Here is a 12,500-nt window from a genome sequence, read left to right as displayed (position 1 = left end):
AATTAAATACACCTATAAAAGTTAACAAAAGTTATTAAGTAAAAAAGTGGTCCATGCATAATTTTTGCTTGTAATATCCAGTACCACAGATAAGCAAAGCAGGCCTCAAGTAATTCATGAGTCACAAGTTGAACATCTGTGGTAGGCTATTCATTTTAATAAGCAGTTTTACTTAGGTACCCGATGCGTACTAATTCTTTTAAATCAACACTTATAAAAGCATATATAAGAAATCTCCTTTCCACACAGATAGGCTTTCTAGACAAAATTAGTTGTGGTGATCACTAGTTGGTAGAATGGACTTAACATAATGAAACAACTTTGAACTGTTAATAATCATTAATCCACATTTTCATTACGAGATTGGGGATTATCTATAGTGCACTTGGTGTTTTTCTCTTCTTTTTCTAGAGTACATCTTTCAGTGCATAGACAGATGTGATCTTGGGTAATTTAAACATTACAAAAACTCCTCTAAGTTCAATACATTTATCTTCTACATACCAGGTCAAAATGCAAAGATACACAAGTTCACCATTACAAATACACAGGTAGTTCAGCATATATAAATATATATTCTATTTTCTATTATCCTTTGTAATTTAATGACTACCATTGGTAAAAGCAATTAATTCCTCTTTTCATAAGATGGCAGCAATGTCAAAAGTATAACAGAGTCTACATTTTATATATACTTTGTACCCAAAAGCCAATTAATTTTTGGTATTTGGTATTTGTTAGGGTTAGAAAGAAACAGCCCATGCCTTTTAGGAAAATTAGGATTATGGAGGGCTAGGCACAAAATAAAGATATAATTTATTGGAGTCTGTTCAATAAAAGAAGTAACTATAAAATATGGAAATATTACAGAGGAAAGAGGAAGGAATGATTAATTTCAGGGGCAGGTTAGAAGATGCTTCATAGAGATACTAGCACCTGAGCAGGATTTTGAGAAGTGAATGGAAATTTTGAGTGGAAGAGATGGCACGCATGATAGGCAAAAGGAATAGCATAGATAAAGATCTGAACAAGTAAACTAATTGTGTGTTCAAGAAACTCTAAGTAGTTTTTTTCTGAAGTACATACAAAATCCGAAGGAGAGTTGCTAAAGAAACCCCTAATGCATACTATACTATTTAATAAATTAATTAGCTTTTGGGTATGAAGTATATATAAAATATACTTATGCTTTTGACATTGCTGCCATCTGATGAAAAGAGGAATTAATTGCTTTTACTGATGGTAGTCATTAAATTATAGAGGATAACAGAATATAGAATATATATTTATATACAATGAACTACCTTTGTGAACTTGTGTATATTTGTGTTTTGATGTAAAGCATTTCCTTTTAAAATTATCCTGTGTGTGAATATCTTCTGTCTTCCATCAGTTAAACTTATCCTGGAAATAATTAAAATTATCCTTGAAATTATTTTTAAAAGAGGAGAAAAATAAAGTATAATCATTAGATTTCTGAATCAAAACCTTATGTAGTATTTTAGTAATATATAAATGTTATAGATAGCATTAGCCAACATATTCATAGGATAATATTCATTGCTTAGTTGGAGATCCCCTATACTTTTATTCTCATTGTATGCCTTAATTATATCATTTAAGTGTATATAAATATCTGAGCGTGTGTTTGAATTTTAAAGATCTAGTGCATTTGTGAGAGAGACAAAGGGAATGGTAATGCCTATAACAAACTACAAAGTCAGTTTTTGAGTTGATAGAACAGTCGAGAAGTTTTCTAGATATAAGTTTGACATATGTTTTCCTCCTTTACTGTTTGAATGTTTCTGGTTAGAGATTTTTGTTTGTTTGTTTTTTGAGATAGAGCCTCAAGCTGTCACCCTGGGTAGAGTGCTCTGGCATCACAGCTCACAGCAACCTCCCACTTCTGAACTCATGCTATTCTCCTGCTTCTGCCTCCCAAGTAGCTGGGACTATAGGCGCCCCCCCACAACACCTGGCTATTTTTTTGGTTGCAGCCATCATTGTTGTTTTGCGGGCCTGGGCTGGATTCGAACCCACCAGCTCAGGTGTATGTGGCTGGCTCCTTAGCCTCTTGAGCCACAGGCACTAAGCCAAGATTTTTGTTTTTTTAAATGTTAGGTTAATATGGGAGAATATAATAGAAAGGGAGGGGAGAAAAGACTCTCCCTTTGTAGTCAAATACTCTATCCTATTAGGATATTTGTTAGAGTATTTGACTCTATCCTAATCTCTCTTAGATATGAGTGTAGGTGGAGATGCAGGATTTGGGGACTCAAGACTGAAGGAGTATTAACCCTAGCCATGCCCTGAAGTAGTATCTTTAAAAATCTTCTGTTTTCACAGTCTGCCCGTTTATCCCTTTTTTTCTCATCCAGGTTAAAAAAGAAGTTACAGTGATATTCCTGGACTATATAACATGACTATCTTTTCATAAATTCTGCAAAATTAGTTAATTACAGTAATGTTTTCTTCAAAGCATGCAACATAGTCTGTAACAATTGCTGTCTGTCATTTGACTTTTGCCTCACTAACGTAAATGTGCATCACTGACATACATGGCCAGAGGCATCTCATTGTCAATTCTGACCTGTAGTTGCCCTTTCTAAATTTTGACACAGTGAAGAAAATCAATATTAGACTGATTACATTATACTTAACTTTTCAATTTGGGTATAGATGACCAGAGATCCATTTTCCATTTTCAAGATGAGATTTTTTTTTTTTTCTTTTATAGGTCATTGTAGAACCTTTGGGGAAAGTGAAAACTGTAGAAGGGAGAAAAATCATAATTAGTAATCTAATGAATTTCTTTTCTTTGGTATGTATATAAATAATATGTATGTTTACAAATTGAGGGTTAATTTTATATTACATTTTATTTCCTTCTTTTACTTAAAATTGACATTTTTCCCTTCCTCTACTTCCAAAGTACTAGTTAGTGTACATTTTCTCCCTTCTTTTTTTTTTTTTTTCTTTAAATATATTTTGGATTAGTGTACCCCAAGAAAAAAAAGTCTTTTCTTCCCCCAGGCTAGGGTCGTGCTCTGTTCTCAGTGTACCTTTTGACATTGCTATGTGGATTTTTTTTTTTTTTTTTTGAGACAGAGTCTTACTATGTCACCCTCGGTAGAGTGCTGTGTCATCACAGCCCACAGCAACCTCAAACTCTTGGACTTAAGTGATTCTCTTACCTCAGCCTCCCAAGTAACTGGGACTATAGGTGCCTGCCACACGCCTGGCTATTTTTTTTGTTGCAGTTGTCATTGTTGTTTAGTAGGCCTGGGCCGGGTTCAAACCCGCCAGCCTTGGTGCATGTGGCCAGTGTTGTAACCACTGTGCTACGGGTGCTGAGCCTGGTATGTAGATTTCTTTCATGGCTCTTGAGGTAGATGATGTGTTGATGTATTGGCTATTTATTTATTTATTTTTAAAAGTATTTATTTCACAAATGATTGAGTCCTTCCAGTTATCTCTTGTTTCCTTAGATATAAAGAAGTGCTATTTTTTTTTTTTTTTTGTAGAGACAGAGTCTCACTTTATGGCCCTTGGTAGAGTGCCATGGCATCATACAGCTCACAGCAACCTCCAGCTCCTGGGCTTAAGCAATTCTCTTGCCTCAGCCTCCCGAGTAGCTGGGACTACAGGCGCCCGTCACAACGCCTGGCTATTTTTTTGTTGCAGTTTGGCCGGGGCTGGGTTTGAACCCGCCACCCTCGGCATATGGGGCCGGCGCCCTACTCACTGAGCCACAGGCGCCGCCCGAAGTGCTATTTTTTTTTGTCTTTGATATTTACTATTATGTAAAGTATAGTGCAAGTGGATGCCACTATCTTACTCTTTTTGGGGGGGGCACTCTTATGTCAAATCAACAAGGAACTATTATAGGTGAGCATATCCCCCTTTCCATTCTACCCTTTGCTAAGTTAAAGTATCTTAACACATGGGTTTCTGGGGTGATACAGCATAGGTATACCTTCCCAGAAAAATAATTTATTAGTATTATTTTCATATCAGAAGGGTAAAGAGATGATGCCATAACAAGGTTTGAGGGAGGCACATCTCACTCATGAGTATGAAAACAATTATTAGACTTATGAACTACAAAAGGATCTCTAAAAAAAGTAATTTTGTCTCAATTAACAATATTTGTTCTAATACTTTTTTTTCTTGCTTTGTCTTTCCGTTTTGGTTATTTCTTTTCACTTATTTAGGAAACATTTATTATCTATTTATTGTGTTTCAGACTTGTGTTATGCCCACTGTTTAAGAATCATTCCAAGTGTGGTTCTTGGGTTTCTTGTAGATTGGTGTTTTCCTTTTGTAGTATTTTAGATGTAATTCTTAAGTCTTTGATTCCTTTTGGTGGCTGACTACTGAATTGCTATTGAATGCTTAAAAACTTTTTATTTCAGATTCTTTTTTTTTTGAGGCATAGTCTTTTTTTTTTTTTTTTTTTTAAATTTAAATTTTTTTACAAGAGACAGAGTCTCACTTTATGGCCCTCGGTAGAGTGCTGTGGCCTCACACAGCTCACAGCAACCTCCAACTCCTGGGCTTAAGCGATTCTCTTGCCTCAGCCTCCCGAGTAGCTGGGACTACAGGCGCCCGCCACAACGCCCGGCTATTTTTTGGTTGCAGTTCAGCCGGGGCCGGGTTTGAACCCGCCACCCTCGGTATATGGGGCCGGCGCCCTACCGACTGAGCCACAGGCGCCGCCCGAGGCATAGTCTTATTGTGTCACCCTTGGTAGAGTGCTGTGGTGTCACAGCTCACAACTACCTCAAACCCTTGGGATTAAGTGATTCTCTTGCCTCAGCCTCCCAAGTAGCTTGTACTACAGGCACCCATTACAATACCCGGCTATTTTTGTTGTTGTTGCAGTTGTCATTGTTGCTTTAGCTGGCCTGGGCTAGGTTTGAATCCGCCAGCCTCCGTGTATATGGTTGGTGCCCTACCCACTAAGTACAGGTGCTGCCAATTTCAGAAATTAAAGCCTTAGCTTCTAGAAGGGCCGAGTATTAAGTTTCAAAACACTTTTGAATGGACATGCTTCAGTCAATTTATTTATTTATTTATTTATTTATTAGAGACAGATTACTTTATCACCCTCAGTAGAGTGCTGTGGTGTCACAGCTCACAGCAATCTCAAACTCCTGGGCTTTGGCTATTCTCTTGCCTCAGCCTCCTGAGTAGCTAGGACTACAGGTGCCTGCTAGCCTGCTAGAACGTCCGACTATTTTTTCTTTTTCTTTTTTTTTTTTTTTTGGTGGTGGTTGCAGTTTGGCTGGGGCTGGGTTCGAATCCACCACCCTTGGTATATGGGGCCCGTGCCCTACCCACTGAGCCACAGGAACTGCCCTCAGTCAAATTTTTAAACAGCTTCTGCTGATTCTACTATGCCTCATAGGACCTCAAGGTACATTTCAATTTAATAATAATAGTAAGTAATAATAGATGCTTATATAGTCACATGCTGCTCAACATTTCAATTAACCATGGTCCTCTAAAATTATAATGCCATACTATACTTTTTCTGTGTTTAGATATACAAGTATTTATCATGGCATTACAGTTGCCTGTAATATTTTATCATAATAACCTGCTGTATAGGTTGTAGGTTAGGAGCAAATAGCCCATGCCATGTACCCTAGGCATATAGTAGGGTATACCTTCAAGGTTTGTGTAAGTATACGCTATGATGTTCCCACAGTGACAGAATTGTTTAATGACACATTTCTTAGAAAGTATTTTCATCCTTAAGTGATGCATTCAAATACAGATTTAAATGCTTATGGTGTACTGGCTACTGATCTAAGCACTTTACATATGTTAACTTATTCAGTCTTTACAACTCAGAGAGCTAGGTACTTTTATTCCTTTTTTACAGAGAAAACTGAGAGATCAAGTAAGTTGCTTAGGGGCTCACAGCAAGTCGGGTTTGAGGAGGCATTCTGGTTCCAGGTCGGCACTCTCATGCAGGGGCGCTCTGCCACTTGACTGCTACATTACTAACATAAAAGACCAGGGGCAGGGCAGTGCCTGTGGCTCAAGGAGTAGGGCACCGGCTCTATACACCAGAGGTGGTGGGTTTAAACCCAGCCCTGGCCAAAAACTGCAAAAAAAAAAAAAAAAAAAGACCAGAGGCATCTCGTTGTCCCTAAACTGGAAGATTTACAAGTGTCTATATAGTAAACTGGGTGAAAAGTATTACATTTTCTTTTATATCAAAGGTATATGATTAAGATAAGCAAAGCAGAATATAAAATATTAGGAATGATACTAAATGTTGAATTTGTATAAAACTTCAAAATTTTTTTCAGGGTTTCCAATGAGAAAATTGTGCTTGCTTCTGTGAACATATGCTTTTGTTTTGTTTTGTTTTTCCCAGGTATAAAAGATTAGGAGAACATAAGCTTTTAAATACAAGGTTTATCCATGAAATAGTATGCAGTTCTTGATCTAGACTCTTTTTTTTTTGAGACAGAATCTCAAGCTGTTGCCCTAGGTAGAGTGCCATGGTGTCATAGCTCACAGCACCCTCCAACTCTTGGGCTCAAGCAATCCTCCTGCCTCAGTTTTTCTATTTTTAGTAGAGATGGAGTTTTGGTTTTGCTCAGGCTGGTCTTGAACTCGTGAGCTCAAGCCATCCACCCGCCTCAGCCTCCCAGAGTGCTAGGATTACAGACATCAGTCACCATGCCCGGCCTTGATCTAGACTTTTAAATGATGGTTTCTTAGAAAGAGTCCTCTTTAAATTATTTTATATATGTGTAGTAGATAATAAACCATTTTTGTTTTCTAAGCATTCAGTAATTTACAACAGTTGAAATTATTTTTGAAGAATTCAAAAGCCATTTTTGCCAAATATTTGAATTTCTTATAATAAAAATGAAAGGATTTCAAATTCAATTGGATTTTCTAATAAGTTTTTGAGATAATGACAAAGCTCTAATTGGCAGAAAGTGTATGTGTTTGAGCAGTCACTATGCAACTAGATTTTATGCTGCTAAAAACACCTGGGGGGAAATACTGATACAAAGATTTAAAACCATTGCTTGGAACCTTGCTCACTAGGAGTTTTTGTGTCCCCCAACTTCTATATAACTTAGGTTTATCATGACATAACTTTTCGTATACTCCCCAACTCGTCCTCTCTTTGTACTATGTGCTTTGCTGTTTGGGCAGCTGGAACATAAACTCTTCCAACAGTTCCATGAGTCTATCTGCCATGATGGGCAGCAGTGCATTCTGCAGCTATCTGAGGAAGTATATTACCAGGTGGTGGAGCACTTTCCTTGTCATATTTGACATAATTGCAGAGCAGCATGTAGGATACCTACCTATGATGAGCACCAGATGAGTTTGTTTGGAGGTGAGTGGCTCAGAGGCTCTGACTTGAGGGAAAGCTTACCTGAGGATAACAGGTAAGGAAGCTCTGCCTTATACCACAGAAAGAAAATTTCTGTGAGCTTGGAGTGATGTTTAGAATAGATATTTATGAACATTTGACTCATACAGAACAATCCAAATACAAAATTCACAGTTTTGATTATCAGCCCTAGAATGGAAAAGAAATTTTTTTGTGTAAGCTATGTCATGATAAGCCTAGGTTATACTGCAGTAATGACATGAAAATCCCAGCGCCTAAAGCAGCAATTTTGCTGTCTTGCTCGGTACATTGTCGTTTGAGAGACTCTTAGATTTGGCTGATGGAGGCTCCATCTCAACATACGCTTACAGTCACAGAAGCAGGGAAAAGAGAACATGCGGAACTAACTGCTGACTTCAAAAGCTTTTTAAAGATTGACATTTCACTGGCTAAAGTAAGTCATGTGGTCGTGTCTGCATTCGACAGGGAAGGGAGATATATGGTACAATTCTCCTTCAAAGGGGGACATTGGATAATTGTGAACAGTAATGGAGCTACCACTTGAAATTTATAGTTTCAGCTGTTATAATTAAATGATGTTGAACAGTTTACCTAAGGTACTCAAGAAACTAAAACTTGATATAGAATTATTTTGAAGATATGTTGGAAGTTGAAAGAGAAGTAATATTTTCCATGATATTTTTGAGTCTAGAATTTCTTTTTCATTTTGTAATCTTTTCTCTCTTGTAATAATTTATAGATCCTTGATTTTCTTGTAGGAAAGATTTAAAGCTAAAACTTTTTCATAATTTATCACTGTGATGTAATTTCTGTATATTGTGGTTTTTATCTTCATTTGCTTATATATGGGCATAACAGCAATGAGTGTTAATGTGGTATTATAATAAAAAATACTTTGATTTAATGATTGCTAGATGACATCTTCAAATACCAGTGCTTATTTTGATTTTTCTTCATTGTATAACAAAAAATAGAAAGATTTCCAAATACTTTTCTGGATTCTTAAGATAGAAGATTGAATACATCTCATTTTTGTTCAGTCCTGAAAACATACAAAGTATAATGTACAGTTAGCTTTCAATACAAACCTCAGTAATTCTTACCTCCTGTGTATAGTCCTGTGTGATATTGTGATATAGTAAGAAATATATATGTAGCCAATAGGATTTTGTGAAAATGATGGCAGCTAGTTCAGATACGAACAAGAGAGATTTGATAGGCTTGGCACCCGTAGTTCAGTGGTTACAGCACTGGCCACATAAGCCGGGGCTGGTGGGTTTGAACCCAGCCTGGGCCTGCTAAACAACAATGACAACTATAGCAACAACCACAAAAATAGCCAGGCATTGTGGCAGGTGCTTGTAGTCCAAGCTACTTGGGAGGCTGAGGCAAGAGAATTGCTTAAGCCCAAGAGTTTGAGGTTGCTGTGAGATGTGATGCCACGGCACTCTACCACAGGTGACACAGTAAGACTCTGTCTCAAAAAAAAAAAAAAAAGAGAGAGAAATATTTGATAGAACTATGTAGTATAGAAAAAAGCAAAGGAATTAAGTTACACTAAAATCGAGATAATAGTTAACTCTAGATAGAGATAGTGGGGGAATGCTTTAGGGAGAGACATAGTGGTCAGTTAACATTCTTTTTAACCTTGGTGCTTGGTACATAGGGTATTCATTTTATTTTTTTAAACCAACTGTTTTATACACTATTTCAGTTTTTGTGTACCTAATACATTTCAAAACAAAACACGTTTCTGAGTTTCACAATCTCTTTTTAATTGGAAGAGTACTTAGTCTTCTGATAGTTATGGGGCTTCTTACATTAAACTTAGGCAGAATAAGGGTCAGCAAATCTGGGTTCACATCCTCACTGTGGCACTAATTTGCAGAATGACCTTAGGCAAGTCATTTAACCAGTCTGAACTCCAGTTACCTCACTATAAAACTAAAAGATTTGAGTTAAAAATTACTAGAGGACCTTTAAGATGCCTTCTAAGATTGTTGGAAATTTGACAGAACACTAAATGAAACCACACCCACCTTTGCTCGGAGTGGCAGAGTCCACAGAAACTCATGAAAATGTGGAAGATGATTTTGGAAAGGTTTCTTTTGGTTGAGGAAATTTAACCTCTTTAATTTGTTGTCAGTGTTTAGTCATACTGTCTAGAATCAAACTTAAGGTAGCATTTATTTTGTGTATGATAAGAATATTCATTTTTTTTTTTTTTTTTTTAGAGACAGAGTCTCACTGTAATGCCCTTGGGTAGAGTGCCGTGGCCTCACACGGCTCATAGCAACCTCTAACTCTTGGGCTTCCACGATTCTCTTGCCTCAGCCTCCCGAGCAGCTGGGACGACAGGTGCCCGCCACAACGCCTGGCTATTTTTTTGTTGCAGTTTGGCCGGGGCTGGGTTTGAACCCGCCACCCTCGGCATATGGGGCCGGCGCCCTACTCACTGAGCCACAGGCGCTGCCCTTCGTTTTTTTTTTTTTTTTGAGACAGAACATCATGCTGTTGCCCTGGGTAGAGTGCCCTGGCATCACAGCTCATAGCAACCTCAAACTCCAGGGCTTAAGCGATTCTGTTGCCTCAGCCTCCCAAGTAGCTGGGACTGCAGGCGCCTGCCACAACGTTTGGCTACTTTTTGGTTGTAGTTGTCATTGTTTGGTAGGCCCGGGCTGGATTTGAACCCGCTAGCTCTGGTGTATGTGGCTGGCGCCTTAGCCACTTGAGCTACAGATGCCAAGGCAGAATATTATTTTCTACTTATTTTTTTTCTTTGTATTAGAAGTTTGAGGTAAATATGTTTGACTAACGTCTTTTTGTCTATAAGGAAAAATGATAATCCTATTTTTCCACTGTAAACCATATTGATTGAGGATATGCTCCATAAATCTATATGTATTACAGGAGTATTGAAAGGAGAGAGGAAAATTATGAAGTTTTGAAAACCATATATGGAAAGATGAACACTTACCTTGGTGATAGTCTTGTAATAGTTACCTGTGAAATCTCAACATATCTTTTTATTGTATAATTTATATTTACTTAAGTATGTTATTGCCAATAGGACTGTGGGTATGAATTACTAATTTCAGTGTCAGGAGAAATGCATTTCATACATATGATTGTTGTAGAATCTAAAACAAATTTTACTAAGTGTATTAACCTTTCTTCTTCCTCTTTTCCCTTTCTACAGGAATTATCCTTGACAGAAATATTTTAAAAGAAAAAATTTTTACAATGGCTTCAGCAGTACTTAGTTCTGTTCCCACTACTGCTTCTCGTTTTGCCTTGTTACAAGTGGATAGTGGCAGTGGTTCTGATTCTGAACCTGGAAAAGGCAAAGGTCGGAATGCTGGAAAGTCTCAAACTTTGGGAAACAAATCAACTACAAATGAGAAGAAAAGAGAAAAAAGACGAAAAAAGAAGGAACAGCAACAGAGTGAAGCAAATGAGGTAACATATATAATTGTGTTATCTGCTTTCCTAATAAACTATGAAGATCACGAGGACAGGTATTATCTTGTTCACTTGTATATCCATAATACTTGGTTCACAGGTATTCAGTAAATACTACTTGGATGAATAAATAGATATGAGTTTGTATTTAAAATCAAATGTGATGAACTTTTTTAAAATACTTTTTTTACTGTGGAACCTTATGTATTTTTTCCAAAAAAATTAAAATGGGGATGTCTTAAAAGGAAAAAAAAGGGCATTTGTAGGTATAACTAATATTTTGGTATGTGTTTTCTGTATATAAACATAGCTATATAGTCATATTTTATTTACATGAAAATGGGATTATGTAATAGACTATTTTATAACTGGCTTTTAAAAAAATTAGCCATGAGCAGCTTTTTATACTAGTAAGTACAGATCTACATTATTTTAAATGAATCTGCAATTTTTAAATATGTTGTATCATGCTTCAGTTAATCGAATTCTTATATAAACATTTTTATCTATTATAAGCAATAATCCTATAACTAGCCTTAAATGTACATTTTTATGGATTTGATGGTCATCTCTTTTTTTCGGAGAAATAAGTTCATGGCAGGCCCTGTTTCCCATTCTTAGCATGAATTATATGACCAACATTTAATATGACCATTAAAAAAAAAAAGAAATGTGAAATATAACTCTGGCATATTTTTTGTTTATTTTACTAGAGTGACAGCCAGGTATGTAAGGACCTTTTCAATATCATTTAATGGGAGAGAAGAAATAAAAGTGGGGTTTTTTCCTCTACATTTTCATTTTATGGTGACCCAACAGTCAGCAAAACCATTTTCTTTTCTTTTTTTTTTGAGGCAGTCTCAAGTTTTCCTCTGGGTAGAATGCCATGGTGTCATAGCTCACAGAAACCTCCAACTCTTGGGCTGAAGCAATCCTCTTGCCTCAGTTTTTCTATTTTTAGTAGAGACAGGGTTTTGCTTTTGCTCAGACTGGTCTCAAACTCGTGAGCTCAAGCAATTCACCTAGCTTGGCCTCCCAGAGTGCTATGATTACAGGTGGGAGCCACTGTGCCCAGCCAGCAAAATCATTTTCAATTTAAGTTTGTTTCTATTACATTTCCATAACCAGTACTTTCTAAATATGCTTAAGAATGCTTGCCACATAGATGGTAACTTTAGAGAAAACACGTTTTGCTCACTGGGTGATAACCTTTCAGAAGTCCAATCTTTTCAGAACTTCTGATTGCATACTATTTTCTTTTTGGAATTAAAAACAGAATAATAAGAAAATAAGGTAATAATGGAGTTTATATTAGAGAATAGGGAAATGTATAACTGGAGAATGTGCACAAAGGATCCTCCCTTTCATTTCAGCCACTTAGAGTTCTGTCAGTCTTTGTTTCTGTAAAGTAAAACAGTCTTCCTGCCATTGCTTCATCACAGTAGCATACCTTTATGTATGTCTTTGCCATAGCAGAAACCAGCTACTTTAACTGGCCTTTGTATGTCATCACTCCCTTTTGTAGAACAGTGTATCGATCAGTTAATGATCAATTGTTGATCCTCAATTTAAAGCCTCTTTATTAATTTCCTAGAGCTTCTTTAATAAAGTACCAGAAAGCAGCTTCTGTAATAAAGTACTTAAG

At 36.7% G+C, this 12,500-nt stretch overlaps 1 protein-coding gene and 1 non-coding gene across 7 annotated transcripts in view; one reads left to right on the top strand and one right to left on the bottom strand.

Annotated features, from left to right (window-relative positions):
- Positions 1-12,500, top strand: part of GKAP1 (G kinase anchoring protein 1) — a 96,406-nt gene that overhangs the window by 2,254 nt on the left and 81,652 nt on the right. For 5 of the 6 annotated variants that reach the window (XM_053576500.1, XM_053576539.1, XM_053576511.1 and 2 more), the window contains one exon: positions 10,593-10,852. In XM_053576500.1, the coding sequence (XP_053432475.1) occupies positions 10,637-10,852 (216 nt within the window). In that variant the 5' untranslated portion in view covers positions 10,593-10,636. Of the gene's footprint in view, positions 1-2,737; positions 2,822-10,592; positions 10,853-12,500 lie in introns of all 6 variants that reach the window. The other variant, XM_053576531.1, reaches the window with a different exon arrangement.
- LOC128580361 (small nucleolar RNA U13) lies at positions 4,012-4,113 on the bottom strand. The gene has a single exon (XR_008378656.1). It is a non-coding gene; the product is annotated as a small nucleolar RNA U13 (small nucleolar RNA).

The sequence above is a fragment of the Nycticebus coucang genome, chromosome 2 (genome assembly GCF_027406575.1).
Source record: "Nycticebus coucang isolate mNycCou1 chromosome 2, mNycCou1.pri, whole genome shotgun sequence".
Classification (NCBI taxonomy): domain Eukaryota; kingdom Metazoa; phylum Chordata; class Mammalia; order Primates; family Lorisidae; genus Nycticebus; species Nycticebus coucang.
This window is presented reverse-complemented; position numbering and strand designations above follow the sequence as displayed.